This window comes from Pan troglodytes, chromosome 1, assembly GCF_028858775.2.
Source record: "Pan troglodytes isolate AG18354 chromosome 1, NHGRI_mPanTro3-v2.0_pri, whole genome shotgun sequence".
Taxonomy (NCBI): Eukaryota; Metazoa; Chordata; class Mammalia; order Primates; family Hominidae; genus Pan; species Pan troglodytes.
Genome location: NC_072398.2, coordinates 206,649,613 through 206,667,002, shown reverse-complemented (window position 1 = coordinate 206,667,002; position 17,390 = coordinate 206,649,613). Strand labels below are relative to the sequence as shown.

At 51.4% G+C, this 17,390-nt stretch overlaps 2 protein-coding genes across 10 annotated transcripts in view; one reads left to right on the top strand and one right to left on the bottom strand.

The window, feature by feature from the left end:
* The window catches only part of GRHL3 (grainyhead like transcription factor 3), a 37,532-nt gene extending 28,161 nt beyond the window's left edge, over nt 1–9,371 (top strand). For both annotated transcript variants that reach the window (XM_016956387.4, XM_063804234.1), the window contains 4 exons: nt 618–706; nt 1,533–1,618; nt 4,122–4,186; nt 8,437–9,371. In XM_016956387.4, the coding sequence (XP_016811876.1) occupies nt 618–706; nt 1,533–1,618; nt 4,122–4,186; nt 8,437–8,551 (355 nt within the window). In that variant the 3' untranslated portion in view covers nt 8,552–9,371. The remainder of the gene's footprint in view (nt 1–617; nt 707–1,532; nt 1,619–4,121; nt 4,187–8,436) is intronic.
* Nucleotides 9,372–11,059: 1,688 nt separating this feature from the next.
* The window catches only part of STPG1 (sperm tail PG-rich repeat containing 1), a 58,108-nt gene continuing 51,777 nt past the window's right edge, over nt 11,060–17,390 (bottom strand). For all 8 annotated transcript variants that reach the window (XM_016956403.4, XM_063804243.1, XM_063804245.1 and 5 more), the window contains 2 exons: nt 14,915–15,105; nt 11,060–12,686 (listed from right to left, as the gene is read on the bottom strand). In XM_016956403.4, coding sequence (XP_016811892.1) covers nt 12,610–12,686; nt 14,915–15,105 — 268 coding nt within the window. In that variant the 3' untranslated portion in view covers nt 11,060–12,609. The remainder of the gene's footprint in view (nt 12,687–14,914; nt 15,106–17,390) is intronic.

The window sequence follows — 17,390 nt, the reverse complement described above, 5'->3', positions numbered from 1 at the left end:
AAATTATGTCACTTGTCACCTCACAACAGCCTCAGAGTTAGGCAAGCAGGGTTATTGCCCTGCTTTATGGATGCAGAAACTGAGGCTCAGAGAAGTGAGGTGCCTTCTAGTCACACAGCTGTGAAAGTCACCACAGCAGGACTGGAGCCCAAGCCTGTCTTACTCCAAAGCCCCCAGTCCTTCCACCCCCCCACCCCGCCTCACATCTGACCTGATTTCTTTTGAAAAGGAACGATGATGATGACGATGAGTCCACATTTATTGAGGCCCTCCGGTGCGTCACAGTGTTCTAAGCGCAGTGAGCAGGGTCTCCTGTGGCCTCACACCCCTCTATGAAGTATTGCTATCATTGCTTTCTCATCATCCCATTTTATACATGGGGTCACTGATGGGCTAAGGGACTCACCCAGGTCACACAGCTAGTGCGTGGCAGGGCTGGGATTCAAACCCAGGCAGTCCAACTCCAGACCTGCTGCTTTACCCCCACTGTCCCTCTGCTTTGCATCCACCCTTGTGTTTTCTTCCCCATTTCTAGGGCCCCTGGAGGCCCAGCAGGGTCCTTGAGCCTCTAGGGGTCCCCAAGTTTCTCACAAGCTCCCCCACTGCCATCCCCACAGGCTGCCTCTGAAGCGTACCTGCTCGCCCTTCACTGAGGAGTTTGAGCCTCTGCCCTCCAAGCAGGCCAAGGAAGACGACCTTCAGAGAGGTGACCTCCCGCCCTCCTCATTTACTCACCGAGCCCACCCCAGCTCCCACCTCCCTCATGGGCTTTCCCAAAGCCTCCTTGGGGTGGGGCACGAGGCGCTGCCTTACCCCTTGGAGCTAGGTTTAGGTCAAGACTTGGGGGTGGGGGTAAGGAGGGAACTTCAGGCCGCTTGGAGAGACCACCACAGGACTGGCGGCTTCTGTCTCCTGACCTCGTGTGGACGTGGGAGTCCTGGGCAGCTGGCATAGTCAGCAGGCTGGTTATGCTGGGCGAGTCCCCCCTCTCCCACTTTTTCTAATGGGGAGTGGGAGAAGGGTGGGGTTTTGATGTCTGGCTTTCTTGCTTTGACCCTCTAAATCTGTTACTTCCTTGGGGTGGGGAACAAGCCCAAACCTCTGGGGGCTGTAGCTGGCCATCAGGAAGAAACCAACTAGCAGCTAAGCTCAAAAGCTTCCAGCAGCCATGAATCGAGCTTTGCGTGGCACCTCGTGTTTCCAGACACTGCCATCAATTCCCACAATGACTCTACGAAACAGCGGACAGAGCCTCCATTTTATATGCAAATAAAATCAGGCTCCGTGATGTTAAAATCACGTTTGCAAGGTCACCTGGCTGGCAGGTAGTAGAGCAGGGGTTCAGACACCCCCACATAAGCACAGCTTAAGAAGGTGCATGGGAATCTGCAGAGCCGGCCAAAGGGCCTCCCAGCTGGGCAAAGACCCTCAGCAGAAGTCAATCTTCAAGTAACGTTTTCAGATTCCCCAGCCCCTGAGATGATCCTGTTCACATTATCTTCCTTGCACTCAAGCTGGCCCTTGCTTTTCAGTTCTGCTGTATGTGCGGAGGGAGACTGAGGAGGTGTTTGACGCGCTCATGTTGAAGACCCCAGACCTGAAGGGGCTGAGGAATGCGGTAAGCTGCCTGTGGACCCCGCCCACCGTGGCAGACCCCCTCTACGCTCCTGTCCCCACTCCTCACCACGCAGTTCTGATTTCCCACAGGAGGGAACCTTGGCATGCCGGTGGCCTACCTGTCCCACCCTGTTCAGGGGGCCTGAGGGGCCCTGCCGGTGGGGGTGTGCCTCTGCGATGTTATCTCCCAGCCAGAACCCTGACTCCACCCTGGGAGTCGCACACACCATAAATCCTCCTTAATCTGATGGCTGCTGTCTGACAGGCCAGGGTTTTTTGTTGGCTTTGCAAACCTGTTTCTGTTTTAATGGGAATGGAACCCAAAAAGGCCAGGCCCCAGAGGCGCTCTCTTTTTCTTTCCCAGGGGGCCTCATTCTGCCTGCTTGTGGTTGGCTGGGGGCCACTGGCTGGGGTAGCTGAAGGCAATGTCTCTGCAAGGAGACCTTCCCCAGCCCCCCAAACCACCAGAGTGGGCAAAACAGCCCAGTCCTGAATAAAACCCATAGCCAGCTTTGTGGCTCCGGCAAAAACTAAGCAAACACTGCCTCCACCAGGGTCAGCTGTGGCTGAAGGTGGAACCACTCGGAAAAGCCAGATGGTGTCAAGATTTCAGGCTGGCGGAGTGAAAATGGCATCAAATAGTAACACTAGCTGACCTTTATTGAAGGCCCACTATGTGCCAGGCAGTTGGTCAGACATGCCGCCTGCACTGGCTCATCACGTGCCCTTAACAACCCTGAAAAGTGGGTACTATTCGTATCTCCTGATTTCCCGCAAGGACACAGCCTCCGAGAGGTCAGGTGACTTGCCAGGGTTACTCAGCTCCAGGTGACAGAGCCGGGATGCCAGCCCAGGCTCTCCTCATGCTACTCGGCTGCTTGTTCTCTTTACGCATCGTCAGCCCTGCTTGGCATCAGCCCCAGGAAGTTGGGCTCACAAAAGACCATTAATGTCACCTAAATATAGACTCAGAGGCTTTGGGTTGGACAATACCTTAAAGGGTCAGCTCCCCATCTAGTGCCTGCGCTCCCTCTCGCCAGCAGCGCTTCCAAGCTGGTGCCCACTTTTGACCTGTGTACCTCCAGGAATGGAGAGTTTACTACCTATGGGGCAGCCCGTGGTGTCTTTGTCCAATTTGTCCAATTTATGGTGAGAGAGTTCCTGAGTTCTTCCTTAGATTGACTTGAGATCTTCTTCCTGGTAGCTTTCAGTCACATCATCATTAAAAGAAATAGTCGTCTAAGAACTCTTCTTGCCAGGAGGAATCTCTGTTAGGGTAGAGAATAACTGAGAAGCTGAACCTGATCCTTTTTCTAAAATGCCCAGAGAGGATGACCTCCACCTGAAACCCAGGACCTGAGGTTTGCTGCAGCTTCTAGGCAGCTAGTACTAATCAACGCAGACGTCTTACAGAGCTGTTTCCCTGGGACAGGCACTGGCCTGAGCCCTTTACACAATCGTCTCAGTTCGTGTGCAGAACCACAGTGTGTGTACATCCTATTACTATGCCCATTTTACAAGTGAGGAAACCGAGGCTCAGAGAAGTAAGAGTGGCCTGTTCGAAGTTCTGCACATCCAGGGGGTGCAGCTGGGACCAGACTGGATGTGCCTGCCCCAGAGGAAACTTCAGAAGCTCTGGGGAGACAGGCTGACGCTGGCTGTGTGATCTCAGGCAGGTCACTCAACAAGCCTCTGACCCACAGTCTCCTCATGTAGGGAAGTAAGTTCCAACATTTTCGGATGTGATGGAGTCAGTTAACCTGGGGTCTAGGCCTTGGGCACGTGGCTTATGCTGTTTGAGCGCCGCATGCTCGCCCAACAAATGGGCTTAATAATTCCGGCCTAAAAGGGGGAGATGTCTGGGCTTTCCCCTGTCCCAGCAGGGCAAGCAGCATCTTCATTGCTCTGCTTCTGAAAAAAACAACACTGACCGCTTTTTCAGGGCTCAGTACGCGCCAGGAGCTGTCTTAAGTGTTTAATGTGGATCAATCCACTTAATTCTTCCAGCAACCCTCTGAGGTGGGCACTGTTCCTGTCTCCACAGGTAGCTTGCACGAGGCCAGCCAGCTGGTACATGGGTGCACCCTCAGCACTAGGACAGTTTCAATATCTCATGGGCAAGTTCAGGGAAATGGTAGATGCTCTTCAGGATATTTTTCAGCCACTAAAAATGCTGCTTGACAAGTGTTTGTTGTGACATAGGAAGGCTTATACTAGGATGATAAGTAAAAAGATATATAAAACCATGTGGAACCTAAAAACATTTATACACACAACCGTACGTACACATGACCAAAAGATGGGAAGATGCACACCCAGATGTTAATGGTGTCTATCTCTGAGAAACAGGATTATAGATGATTGTAATTTTCTTCTTCATATTTGCCCACAATATGCATATGTTTTACTTTTGTAATCAGGAAGTAAAAAAAGTGATGGCATAAAAGACTTGTATAAATCTAGCGTGGGCAGCAGGCAATGAATCACCTGTCTTTTCCTTCCAGATCTCTGAGAAGTATGGGTTCCCTGAAGAGAACATTTACAAAGTCTACAAGAAATGCAAGCGAGGGTGAGTGCCTAGTTCACCCTCCCCCAGCTGGTTGCTCAGTGCTGAGCAATGTTTGTACTTGGCCTTTGTGGAGGGGCTGAGGGGATGTGGAGTTGGGGTGGAGAGCTCCCCAGCCAGGCCAAAGCCACTGGTCACCTCTCCATCTGCAGAGACCAGACATGGGTCACAACTGGGAAGGATGGGAGTGGGAGACAAGTGGAAGGGTCATTACATATATGACCTCCTGGGTGGGGTGGAGGGAGAAGTGGAGGGTCATGTGTCAGAAGACCCAGGTTCAAGGCCACTGGGAAACCAAGCCATTTGATTATAAAGATAATGATTATAGTGACCACCATCCCCTTGAGCACTCACTATGTGTCAGACACGAGGCTAAGCACACACTACTTAACTCTCACAGCCATACTAAGAGGTAAATACCATAGTCCTCATTTGACAGATAAGGAAACTGAGGCTCAGAGGTAATAAGCAGTGTTCAGGGGCAGGAGAAGTGGATCAAAGGCATGAGGCAGGCAGGCCCAACAAAGTTGTTACTGACAGAGCCGTAGGCAGGAAGGGAGTGGCTGGCGATGAGTCTGGAAAAGGAGTTGTGATTGGGAGTCATTTTGAGGGAATCCAGCCAGGGATGCTCCACAGGCCTCCTCCATCTTTGCTAGACAGACTAGGCCAGGAATAAAGCTGTACCCTCCAGGGGGCAGGCAGTGCCTGGCTGCCTACCATGGGCTCCTGGGCACCAGAGTACCTTTGTTGTCTGCTCAGAACATCCCTTGGGAAAGGGAGGTAGGGTCACATGGTAACTGTCCTCCAGACATCAGTCCCCTGGTCAGAGCTAGTGAGCCTGTCCTCTACAGCCCTTCCTGAGTAGGTGACTTCACCAGCCTGGCATAGGGCCCCCAGACAGTGAGGAATTGTCACTGCTGTTGCCAGCCCAGAGGCCCCAGAACCAGAGCCCTGGGAAATGCACTCCTAGCCCCTCTGCCCACAGCTCCAATCTGATCCTCTTGCTGTGGATAGTCTAACTCGAGCGACATTTGCTAGTAGCCCCTTGGAGGTGCTCAGCCACTTGCCCCGTGGCTACTGCAAGTGGATCTTCCTTTGTAGAAGACTTTGCAAAGTGAGGCAGGTTTTGTACTCAAGCTGAATCCCCATCTCATCAGGCCTAGGGACCTGGCCGCCTTCCTCACAGGCCCAGCCCTGCCTGCCTTCCTCCTCCTCGGTTCCTTCCTAGCCTTCCATAGAAGGCTGAGGGTGGGGGAAGGTGTCCATCCCTGCAGCCCCTGGGAAGGGGGTTTTTTTTGGTTTTAGTTGCATGCATGTCTAGAGTTTTTCGTGTGTCTTTTTTTTCCAAGTTTCGGTTTCCATCTGAGTCTCACATGCTCTGTAGAGTGAAATCCACTTCACAGCAAAGGGCAGTCTCTGCTTTGCCCAGACAAGCCCAACCCCACTCTCCCTTCAGCTCCAGTGCCCATGCCCCCTGGCTCCAGCCCCACCTGTGGCAGGCCTCCCTTACCAATCCCACTCCAGGCCAGGCTGTGTGATTGCATGGGGGGTGGGAGGGTGGGGTGTGTGTACAAGGATGTTCCCCAGCCCCACTGGCTGAGTTGCCAGAGGCTTCCCCTTAAGCCCCAGCCAGCTATTGAAATCATAATTCTAAAACCTTCCATTTATGGGGCACTTCCTACATGCCAGGCACTGGGCTGCATCACTCCCAAGCATCATCTCGTTGACCCTTTGAGCTGGGTATCATTATCTCTGTTTGTACATATGGGGAAACTGAGGTCTGCAGTAGTTACAAGGTCATGAGTTAGGAACTGGCAGAAGCATCTTGGACTTCTAAAGCCTGTACAGGCATCCACTCTGTTATCCTGCCTCCTGCTTGTTCCTCTAATCACTACGCAATGTGCAAATAAAGGATGCAGCCAGGCTGGCCAGTTTATTTGCCCAGCACCATAGCCAGGGCATCACTCAGCAGCCCTTCACAGGCACCCCACACACCCCCACGGCCATGAAAACATCAGCCCCAGGACTGTCTGAAATGTCTGAATGACAGTGTTCCCCAAAATAGATCTTAGGAGAGGAGAGGCCAGGCTCATCTTCTGCCTCCCTCTGAGTCCTCATGTGAGAAACAGGAAATTCTGATCAAAGGCCTGGTTTATTTTCATAAAACCCTCCCGAAAGTCCTCTGGATGAAGGTGGATAGAATCAGCTTTACAGGCCCCACTAAGTGCTGGAAAGATGAGCAAATACATTGTTTTTGCTGGCAGCTGGCCAGGGGTTTAATGTGACTCAGGACTGAAGACAGCTAGAAGGTGGCAAGTAACAAGAGGCCCACATTTGGTGACAGTGGTACTGCCTCTCAGGGGCCCGCTGTCATTAGCTTTTGAGAAGAGGGGTCTGTGGGCCCATCTGGAAGCCCTTTTGTGCAGGTGTGAGCAGGTGTGAGCTTGGCAGATGTGAGCAGGTGTGAGCTCAGGGCGCTGGAAGGCCCTGCTGGGGAGTGGGAGGGATCCAGCCTTCCAGCTGGTACATATCAGTTACTTCACAGTGCCTGGCACCTAGAAGCACGCAATCAATGGCAGACAAAACAACCCTGATTTTGTAAAAGGACCCACCCCTCTGCCCAGTTCTGGTCTCCCCTGGTCTGTTTCCGACCTCCAGTGCCCAAAGAGCCCTCTGTGAAATGAAGGAACTCCAGGCAGGACCCAAGAAAGGGGAGCCTATGATTACACATTGGCAGTCAGCGCTCAAACCACTGACAGCCCAAGCCTGGATCTTCTTCCTGAGAGCGGCAGGGAGAGACAACTGGATGTGGGCCATGCCTTCGGGTCCGTGTTGTCTCCATTGCCCTCGGGGGGTCCTCGTGCCTGCCGCTCCTGCACCACTTCAAAGAACTCTCCCATAGCCCTGGATTTTGCCTTCCTTCTATCTGCTGCTTCTTCACTTGTATTTATAGGGCTTTGTTCCCTTCTAAAAATGATACAGTAGAAAAAGAAAAGGTTCAAATCCCAGCCCTGCCATCTATGAACTGTGTGACCTTAGACAAATAACTTTGTTTCTTTGAACCTCAGCTTCCCCATTTATGAACTGGGGTAATATGAGGATTCATCCTCCCAGTCCCTACTAGATTCAAAACTCCTGGAAGGCAGGAACTAGGTCTAATTCATCTCCATATGGTCCTTGTTTTTGAGCAAAGCCCTGCACATGGAAAGGCCTCAGTGAATATAGGGGATGAATGGGAAGATGATGGCAGGTGGGCAGGTGGATGGAGGATGGTGGATGGGTGGGGGTGTGGGTAGATGGTGCATGAGTGGGTAGATGGACGAGTAGATGCCAGGTAGGTGTGTGTGTGGGTGTGTAGTAGAGGGTAGATGGGGGTGTGTATGGGTGGGTAGATGGTGGATGGGGGTGTGGTTGGGTGGGTGGATGATGGATGGGGAGTGTGTGTATGTGAATGAATGGTGGATGGTGAATGTGTGGGTGGATATACCCAACTCCATTACATGCTCAGAAGACAGCAGGGAAGGAGCAAGGAGAAGGTTGATGTGATCAGCTCAAGTCACATCTTGGTGGGTCCTTCATCAGGAGCAGCTTCTAGAGGGCTGCTCTTTCTTTGGCATAAACAATGGCTCTGACTCCCTGCAGGGGCCCACAGCCATGAAGATTCTGTCTCTCTCAGGTTGACCCAGGTCCTTGCCTGGAGAATATGGGGAGAGAGTGGGCCTAGCCCCTCAAGTCTATCGGACAATCCTCCTGAGATTTCAGCTTCCTGGGAATGGAACTGGGAAGGGCTTGTGTGGCACCTGCCTCTGGCTCAGGCATGCCTGAGGGACACATCCTAGCCTCTTGTTGAACCCAACCCACCACCCCTCCTGGGCTTGAACTCACACTTCATGTCTGAGTCCTCAATATGGTGACTAAGGGAGCACTGCGTCTCCCCCAGATCTACATACTAGTTGCTTGAATGTCCATCCTCGGGTGTACCAGGAGAGAGGCAATCCGGCGCAGTAGCTGTGAGTGTGGGGGCCAGCAGGCCTGGGTTGGGTTGTGGCTCGGCCACTGGGCAATGTGCAGTAAAGGAGACTGTGACTCCCTCACCTCGTGGGGTTGTTGTGAGGATCAGAGGGAAGGTTTGTGAGGTGCCTAAAATGTGGCAGGTACCCACTGGGTATGACCCATCACTCATCCTGGTCACTCAGACGGCCTGAAAACAGGGCGCCTGCTGTGTTCCAACCACATCCCCTCTTCCATTCCAGAATCTTAGTCAACATGGACAACAACATCATTCAGCATTACAGCAACCACGTCGCCTTCCTGCTGGACATGGGGGAGCTGGACGGCAAAATTCAGATCATCCTTAAGGAGCTGTAAGGCCTCTCGAGCATCCAAACCCTCACGACCTGCAAGGGGCCAGCAGGGACGTGGCCCCACGCCACACACAACCTCTCCACATGCCTCAGCGCTGTTACTTGAATGCCTTCCCTGAGGGAAGAGGCCCTTGAGTCACAGACCCACAGACGTCAGGGCCAGGGAGAGACGTAGGGGGTCCCCTGGCCTGGATCCCCATGGTATGCTTGAATCTGCTCCCTGAACTTCCTGCCAGTGCCTCCCCGTACCCCAAAACAATGTCACCATGGTTACCACCTACCCAGAAGACTGTTCCCTCCTCCCGAGACCCTTGTCTGCAGTGGTGCTCCTGCAGGCTGCCCGTTAAGATGGTGGCGGCACACGCTCCCTCCCGCAGCACCACGCCAGCTGGTGCGGCCCCCACTCTCTGTCTTCCTTCAACTTCAGACAAAGGATTTCTCAACCTTTGGTCAGTTAACTTGAAAACTCTTGATTTTCAGTGCAAATGACTTTTAAAAGACACTATATTGGAGTCTCTTTCTCAGACTTCCTCAGCGCAGGATGTAAATAGCACTAACGATCGACTGGAACAAAGTGACCGCTGTGTAAAACTACTGCCTTGCCACTCACTGTTGTATACATTTCTTATTTACAATTTTCATTTGTTATATATATATATAAATATATTGTATATATGCAACATTTTATATTTTTCATGGATATGTTTTTATCATTTCAAAAAATGTGTATTTCACATTTCTTGGAGTTTTTTTAGCTGTTATTCAGTGATGCATTTTGTATACTCACGTGGTATTTAGTAATAAAAATCTATCTATGTATTACGTAACATTACTTCACATGCTGCTCTCATTCCTTTTGGGAGAGTCTGCTGGAAAGAGATGGCTACATTGGTCGGGGCCTTGCTCCTCTTTCTCCCTTCGCTCTGGCTCTGTGCGGAGAACGGGTTGCCCTGGACTTGAAGGATGCTGGGACGTGCAGGGCACCGGTGGAGCAGAGGTGCCCCCTCTGGAAGGCAGCAGATTCCTGATGCCCAGATGTTTGTGTTTGAATGTTACAGCCTCAGGATCATTGACTCTGCAGAGAAAGTCCTGGGAAGGGTGTAGAATGAGCTTGAAGAGGACCTCACAGCTGAGGCCATCAGGCAGCACCCAAGGCTGGGAGCCACATGACCTGAGTCTTGTGCCAGCTCTGCGCCTACTTTCTAGGCCAAGCCACGTTCCCTGCAGCCAGCTCCTACAGCTCACAGAAGCAATTGCAGGCATCTCTTCCCAACTCTGAAGGAGTGTGGTCATGTTGGCACATTGAAATCAGCCATGGTGACAGTCAGAAATTGACAAATGCTACAAATCAAGGCCTTTATTTTCCTTAGAGAACAAATCACAGATTCAGGCTTGCTTTCTTTTCATTTATTTTATTTATTTATTTTTTTCTTGAGATGGAGCCTCGCTTTGTCACCCAGGCTGGAGTGCAGTGGCATGATCTTGGCTCACTGCAACCTCCGCCTCCCGGGTTCAAGCGATTCTCCTGCCTCAGCCATCTGAGTAGCTGGGACTACAGGTGCCTGACACCACGCTTGGCTAATTTTTGTATTTTTAGTAGAGACGAGGTTTCACCATATTGGCCAGGCTGGTCTCGAACTCCTGACCTTGTGATCCACTCGCCTCAGCCTCCCAAAGTGCTGGGATTACAGGCATGAGCCACTGCACCTGGCCAGTTTTTGTCTCTTTTAGTTCAGTTCCTCCATTCCCTCATTTATCTTTTTTTTGTTTTTTTGAGACGGAGTCTGGCTCTGTCGCCCAGGCTGGAGTGGAGTGGCATGATCTCGACTCGCTGCAAGCTCCGCCTCCCGGGTTCTCGCCATTCTGCCTCAGCCTCCTGAGTAGCTGGGATTACAGGTGCCCACCACCATGCCCAGCTAATTTTTTGTATTTTTAGTAAAGACGGGGTTTCACCGTGTTAGCCAGGATGGTCTCGATCTCCTGACATCATGATCCACCCACCTCGGCCTCCCAAAGTGCTGGGATTACAGGCGTGAGCCACCGCGTCCGGCCACATTTATCTTTTTTAAGCTGCCAAGTTGAAGTGGGTCTTTCTTCCTTTGGGAGAGCAGACTTACCAGCCACTGCTACCCGTAGCCCTCAGTTTCTTTGGCTATAAAGTGCAGGACATGATCTCCGTTGGTTGTTTGTAATTATCATCTTCAGAGCCTCAGGGCTCACTGGTGGGTCTCCAAGGCCACTACAATGCGAGGAAGGGGCTGCAGCAGTCCCTGCGTACCCTCCCTAACTCCATCACTGCAGCTCTGCTTCTCTCCACTTAAATATTTGGGTTTCTTGTAAACATTTGTCTGAGTAAAACTTTTTTTTAAAAGGTGTGAAAACCATGATCCCTCTAAGAACCTCCCAGCGCTGACAGTCTGTGGTCCTAATTCCCAAGCCCCTACCTAGAGTCAAGGCTATGGGCAGGTGAGTCTCTAGCCTAAGGCACAAAAATTAAGGGGTGCCGAAAAGCTCAATAAGCAAGATAAATAAGTTTAATGCAATATTTTTAAAATTAAGCCCCCCCCCCAAAAAAAAATCCACGGTGAACAAAACATCACAGTTTTAAAGACAGGATTCGTATTACTGATGTTTCCTTTTGACTCGCGTTCCCATTAGGCTTGCCTGCCCCTGTGGGAGGGACCCAGTGGGGCACCCAGAGTTGCTCTGCCCAGGCCAGGCCTCACTGTGGCTGTGACGCACCCTTGATGTCAGAACGAGGTGATGCGTGAAGGTTAAATGACAGAGGAGTGTGGAACCACAGCCATGCTGTAGGTGCTCCAGGTGCTCTGCGTGTACAAAGTTCCCACCTCCTGAACTTCCCACCCAGCTCCCCTCCCAGAGCCAGTTAGGAAGCTGGAAGGTGGCGCTTCTCAACCTACACCTATCATTGGAATCACCTGGGTGGCTCCTGCCTCCCCCCCCTACCCCCTGCCCAGACCCCACCCTGGAGGAGTTAAATCAGCATTTGTGGGTGGGCCCCAGGCCTCAGTACTTTTTAAAGTCCCCAGGTGATTACAGTGTGCAGTCAAGGCTGAGAACCACTTCTCTGGAGAGGCCACAGTTGTACAGGCCTTGGAGGCTTTGTAACCTCTCAGTATCTGGCGGGGTTAATGTACAGAGAGACTTAACAGCGTCAGTCAAAGCCCGCTGGGAGATCAGAAAAGGAGCCTGGCAGCTCCCCACCCACCGCGAATCTGTGCAGCCTCCACCAAAACCACTAGGGCACATTTCTTTTTCCCTCCACATAGAGAGACAAAAGCTATCAGGCCTAGACAGGCCATGTGGACTCCATGGAAGGGCCTGTAAGCCTTGAGAAAATTCAGTCCCGCCAGCAGAGAAAGTCAGGGAAAAGCGCAGCCCCCGGGCCCGGCCACTGCCATTCCAAGATGATCTCCCACTCCAAAGAGAAAAAGGTCTAAAAGGAGTAAAGAGAGGTCTTTCCAAACAGGTGGTCACTTTAGAAAGGAAGCTGTGGACTGGTGGAAAAAGCATCACCTGCCTGCAGGTAGCTTTCGCCCAGTAGACATACCGTAAGTGAGTGAGGTCAGAAAGGGACAAATGAGAAAGGCAGGAGTGAGGGAATGAATGAATGCGTAAATGAATGAAGGAATGAAACAGGGAAGGGTGGGGCTTCCAGGCTTGGCCACCTTCAGGGTGGACTGATCCTCCTTGAAGTCTGCGCTTCAGGAGTCCCTTCAGTCTGCGGCAGGGAGTCGTGCCGGAAGGCAGCCTGGATGGGTGCGTGGGGAAGCAGCCAGGGGGCTCTGTCCACTCCTCCCTTCTGCTCAGGAAGCCACTGGAGTCTGTGGGGCTGGGGTGAAGTCTCCAGGGAGCAATGTCTCCAGCTCAAGACAAAGGCAATGGCAGCAGTCCGGCTAGGATGCCAGGCCAGAGTGGTAGGGCCACCCCCCAAGTTGTCAGCTGCCACACTCAAGATCGGTCTCCTCCTGAGGAATGTCCTGGGGACGCTGGGCAGGGTGGGCTGGTGGCTGGAGTTCTCCTTGACCTTGTGTGACATCCCTACAGAACCGGGATCCATTTCTTGTCCTCGTTGTAGAGGAAGGACTGCTTTCCTGGAAGCTCTGGCTTGTACGTAGCTGTGAGGGACAGAGAGGCGGAGGCATTAAGAGAGAAAAGGCCCATTGCTGCAGTCTCTGGCATTCTACCTCAGAGCTGGAAAAGCCTGGGGACCCCTGTGCCAGCCCCTGTATCTTACACGTGGGGAGACAGAGAGGAAGGAACTGGCCCGAGGTTATTTGGCTCTTAACTGGCCCAGGGGAAGTCAAACTCTGACTTCCTGCCTTCTTTAATTCTTTTCAGCTTCTTTAACAGAACAAAATTTACAAAACTATTTTCTATGAAATTCAAAAAGAAATTGAGTAAAGCAATATTCTTAAAGAAGCAAGGTGTTAGCTTCATGGGGTCTTATTTTGATCTAGTTCAGGGGTTTCCATAAAAGCAGAAGCCATGACAATTGCGGACATGGTTCTCTAGGAGATGAGCAGGGCTTGGTAACTGTAGCCCCAGGTGACCAGAAACTCATGTTGATACTGACTTGGTTAATGAGGGTCCCGTGCGCAGCCTCTCTGTTCCTATACTTGGAAAGCCGCTCAGGGGAGCCCATGGTAGTCCAGGTATACCTGAGTTTACTGGAAGCTGAGCAGGCAGATGCCGGCACGTGCACATGCCCAGGAAACCCCTCGCAGAAGCCCACCTTGGCATGGGTGATCAGAGTGGCAGGAGCTGCCTGTCTCTGTGTGCCAGGTGCCTAGCACCACATACGGCATGGAAAAGTCATTGGGGCAATGCTTCCAGAGGATGTGGTAGAGCAGGGTCAAAGCAGGATCCCTGCCCATGCCCTACCCTCTCTGGAGCTCACCCCTTGTATGGAGCATTTGCATGTTTGCAATGCTGAGTTCTCCTCCACTGACTAGATGAGCCCCAGATCAAACCTCTACAGCCTTGCTGGTGTGATTATCACCACATTTGCAAGGCCAAAGCTAGGAGAATGACCTTCTCCTGGCCCAGTCTGCCTTATGTTAGTCTCACCTGTGAGTATGGAGCTGACGGCGTCTCCCCACCTGACTGTGGCCTCTGGGGGCAAACCTGGGGCCCAGGTCATCTTGGCTCCCTCGCACGGGAGCATCGTCAACACTCACAGAAAGGCTGAGTGTAACCAAGCTGGCGGTCATCACAGCTCTGCCTTCATCCTCCCATGCCACCTGCCACACATCAGTCCCCAGTGCCACCAGCTTTGGCCATGGTCAGGCTGTGGTAATAGCGAAAGCGCTCTATAGACAGCTACAAATAGGTCAGGAAGCACAGAGGCTGCCCACTGGACTGAGTCCCTCATGATATTAGCTCCCAGGTAGATCCCAGATGTAACAGGGGATCCCTACTTATGCTTGCCTGTAAAAAGGGTGTGGCGCTAGAAGGCTCAAAAGAGCTGCTCCGTTGGACAGTCCCTGGTTAATTTCATGAACAAACAAGGCATAAATGGGGAAACACCTGGCACTGCCCGCCACGAACTCGCTGCAGACCTGTGGCTCACCTGCTCTCCAGGGCTTCCTCAGCTGTAAAATAACCTGGCCACACTAGACCAGTAGTTTAAATATTTTTAAGAAAAAGAACTTTTCTGGCTGGGCACAGTGGCTCACACCTGTAATCCCAGCACTCTGGGAGGCCAAGACGGGCAGACCAGTTGAGGTCAGGAGTTCGAGACCAGCCTAGCCAACATAGCGAACCCCTGTCTGTCTCTGCTAAAAATACAAAAAGTAGCTGGGTGTGGTGGCATGTGCCTGTAATTCCAGCTACTTGGGAGGCTGAGGCATGAGAATTGCTTGAACCTGGGAGGCGGAAGTTGTGAGCCAAGATTGCACTACTGCACTCCAGCCTGGGCAATAGAGCGAGACTCCGTCTCAAAAAAATAAAAGTAAAAAAAATTAATAATAATAAAGAAAAAGAACTTTTCTGACACTCTGACAAAAGCTATGGCCTCCTTTCCCAGAAAATAATGTCTATATGTGCCAAATCTTCAGTCAACTGCAGAGTCACAGACCCCTTCAAGACTATCTTTGAATCTTTTAGATGTTCATGGTCCTCAGTATGAATCCCTGGCCTGGACCATCTCTAAGAGCCCTTTCACCTTAAAAAACAAAACATTTTTGTACTGTGAAAATGTGAACTGGTAATGCTTCCAAATCTACCCTCATCCCTGTAACCTATTTGGGAAACAACCTATAAATCAATGGCATTTGATGACCCAAGAATGACAAACAGTTCCAGAAGATTTGGTTTTTACAATCATTTAAAACAATCCTCTGACCTGGGCCAGGCAGGCCTGGCTGAGGCGGCGCCGCTGTCCACCGGCTGGTATTGGACACGAATGATGCACTAGAGATGAAATGCTTGCGGGGGCCTAAGTAGTCCACGATCTCATACTGACCAGGACCCGGGAAAGGTGGCTTTGGAGGCAGAGGCGAAGGCTGAGCAGAGAAGTTCAGGATGGGGTTTTTCCTTTGGGAAAGATAAAACAGGAAGATGTCACTAAGGCAGTCTAGTGGGGAAGGCACAGTTTCTAGACACAGCCAAGGCCTGCACAGCAGCAAGCTGTCTGGAAGAGGACTGGTCATGGCACCGGGGCAGAGCCCTAGCTCCACTGGTAGTGAGCTGGGGACCCCTGGATCTGTTTCTTCATCTGCACATGGCAATCATGATGGGACCTACTTTGAGGTCAGGGTTGTCAGGATAAATGAGATGATGCACCTAAAACACAGTACTCAGGATAGGCCTGGCACACAGTGAGAGCTCAGTGTGCATTGCTGGAGATGTGGAGCTAACCAGAAATGGCAGGCCATGTATATCTCATGTGCCAACTCTGATTGATTGGTAGTGCCTGGCTGGAGTTCTGTGAAAAAAACTGAGGCCTCATATGGACTCAATGGGAAGAGGCCTTGGTGACCCACTTGTGATGCCTGCCATGGTCAGGGAAGAGAAAGAAGCATCCCACATTCCACCGATTTGCCATCCCAAGACCAGCAGGTCTTTAGAGGCCACTGTAACATTGACATTCCAGAATCCTACTAAATATCGTCCTGGGGAGGCAGGAGGCAGGAGTGGAAAAGCACCGGGCTGGAAATCAAGAGACTCTGCATCACCCTTTACCACTCACACCGCCATTGTTTTCAAGTCTGTCTTCCCCTCCTTCCAGAAAGGGAGTCTATCTTTTATCTCTGATATTGAGACATGAAATGAAAGACCGGACCTGTACTTGAGTCCTAGCTTGGTCATTAATTCATTCTGGGCCTCAGTTTCCCCATCTGTAAAAGGAAGGGGTTGGACAAGATGACCTCTGAGGTCCCTTCCTGCTGTGACCTTTCATCAGGCCTTGATTCAAAGTTCCACTGGGTTGTCAGAGACTTCTGCGCTTGTTACAGGAATCATGCTACTCTCCCAACCATGTAATAGAAGGGCCGCCTCCTTCTGGCTCACACCCAAGGCTTCTTCTAAAAGGCTTCTCACCAAAAGGGGAGAGGAGGTTCTCCGCACTGAATGGCCAAGGGAGCCTTCCCCCGCCTCCCCCAGCACTCAACGACCAAGGGAGCCAGCCCATCCAAGCAAAGGAGGGGACTTGGGATTCCTGGCCACTGGGGCACTACTGCACTTTAGCCAACAACTTCTTAAACACAGAGAGCTTGAGGGGACCCAAGTGATGTCTTCTTCATCCTCCTTAGTTTTCTAAAAGTGTTGGTGTCCGGAGAGACAAAGTAACCAATCCAAAGTTATAGGCACCTTCGTAGGAATGCTGGCATAGAACTCAAGTCTTTGGCACCTAGCAATATGGAGAAAGCATGATGGCGGAGGGGACTGAGTTTAAGGGTCACACACAAACCTGAGGCTGAATTCTAGTCATGCCACTTACTGGCTGTAAGACAAGGCCCCTGATTTCTCTATAGCTTAGCGTCAGTATACACAGCATGGCAAGGAACAATGACACTAACTTTATAAAGGAGTTACAATGAACAGAGAAAAGGTATGTAAAGCACCTAGTAGAGCACCAGCACATAGTAGGTGCTCAATAAAGGTAGTTGTTATTCTTCTGATGATCCCTGTGTCAGCATCAATGTGTGCTGCTTGGTGACAGACAGGCAACTGAGCCTCGTAAAAGACTGACTTAGGGCCCTTCCACCCCAGAGTCATGCTGAGGCAGGGGACACCCCCCCTTGTCAGAGAGGACACTGAAAGCCATCAAAAATGTGCTTGGGCTCACATCTTGTGGTGGAGGAGCAGCTGGCGTGGATGCTTATATTTAGAACAAAGGTACCCACAGGGAAAGGGGGGACATGCTGCCTCCCTGTTTGCTATGAATCTGCATGGAAGAACTGGTTACAGGGTGTAATCAACAACCTCTCCCCTTATAAATAAAAGCTGGCTTCTCCTTGTTCTGGCTTGTGGCTCCCCCTTCAAAACACCTCCAGACATTTGATGAGTTTGTGGCTGGCATCATGGAGAGACAGGTTTGATTCCTGGAAATTACAGCTGGAACAAATCAACCATTATATGAGGTCACCCCATCACTGGTCTGGGTCACTCCAAGCCCAAGATTCCCACCCTGTTCTTTGAGAAAACCATGAGGTGTCTGCTTTCTTAGCCAAGGACAGCCTGCAGAAGGCTGGAGCACGCTGAGTTAATGACTCACCAGTGTTCTTGGCAAGATGGGTTAGAGAGGTGTCTTGTCTTCCACTCCTTCAGTATGCCCAGGAGAGGCTCAGAACCTTCAGCCGAGCACTATGGATCTTTCA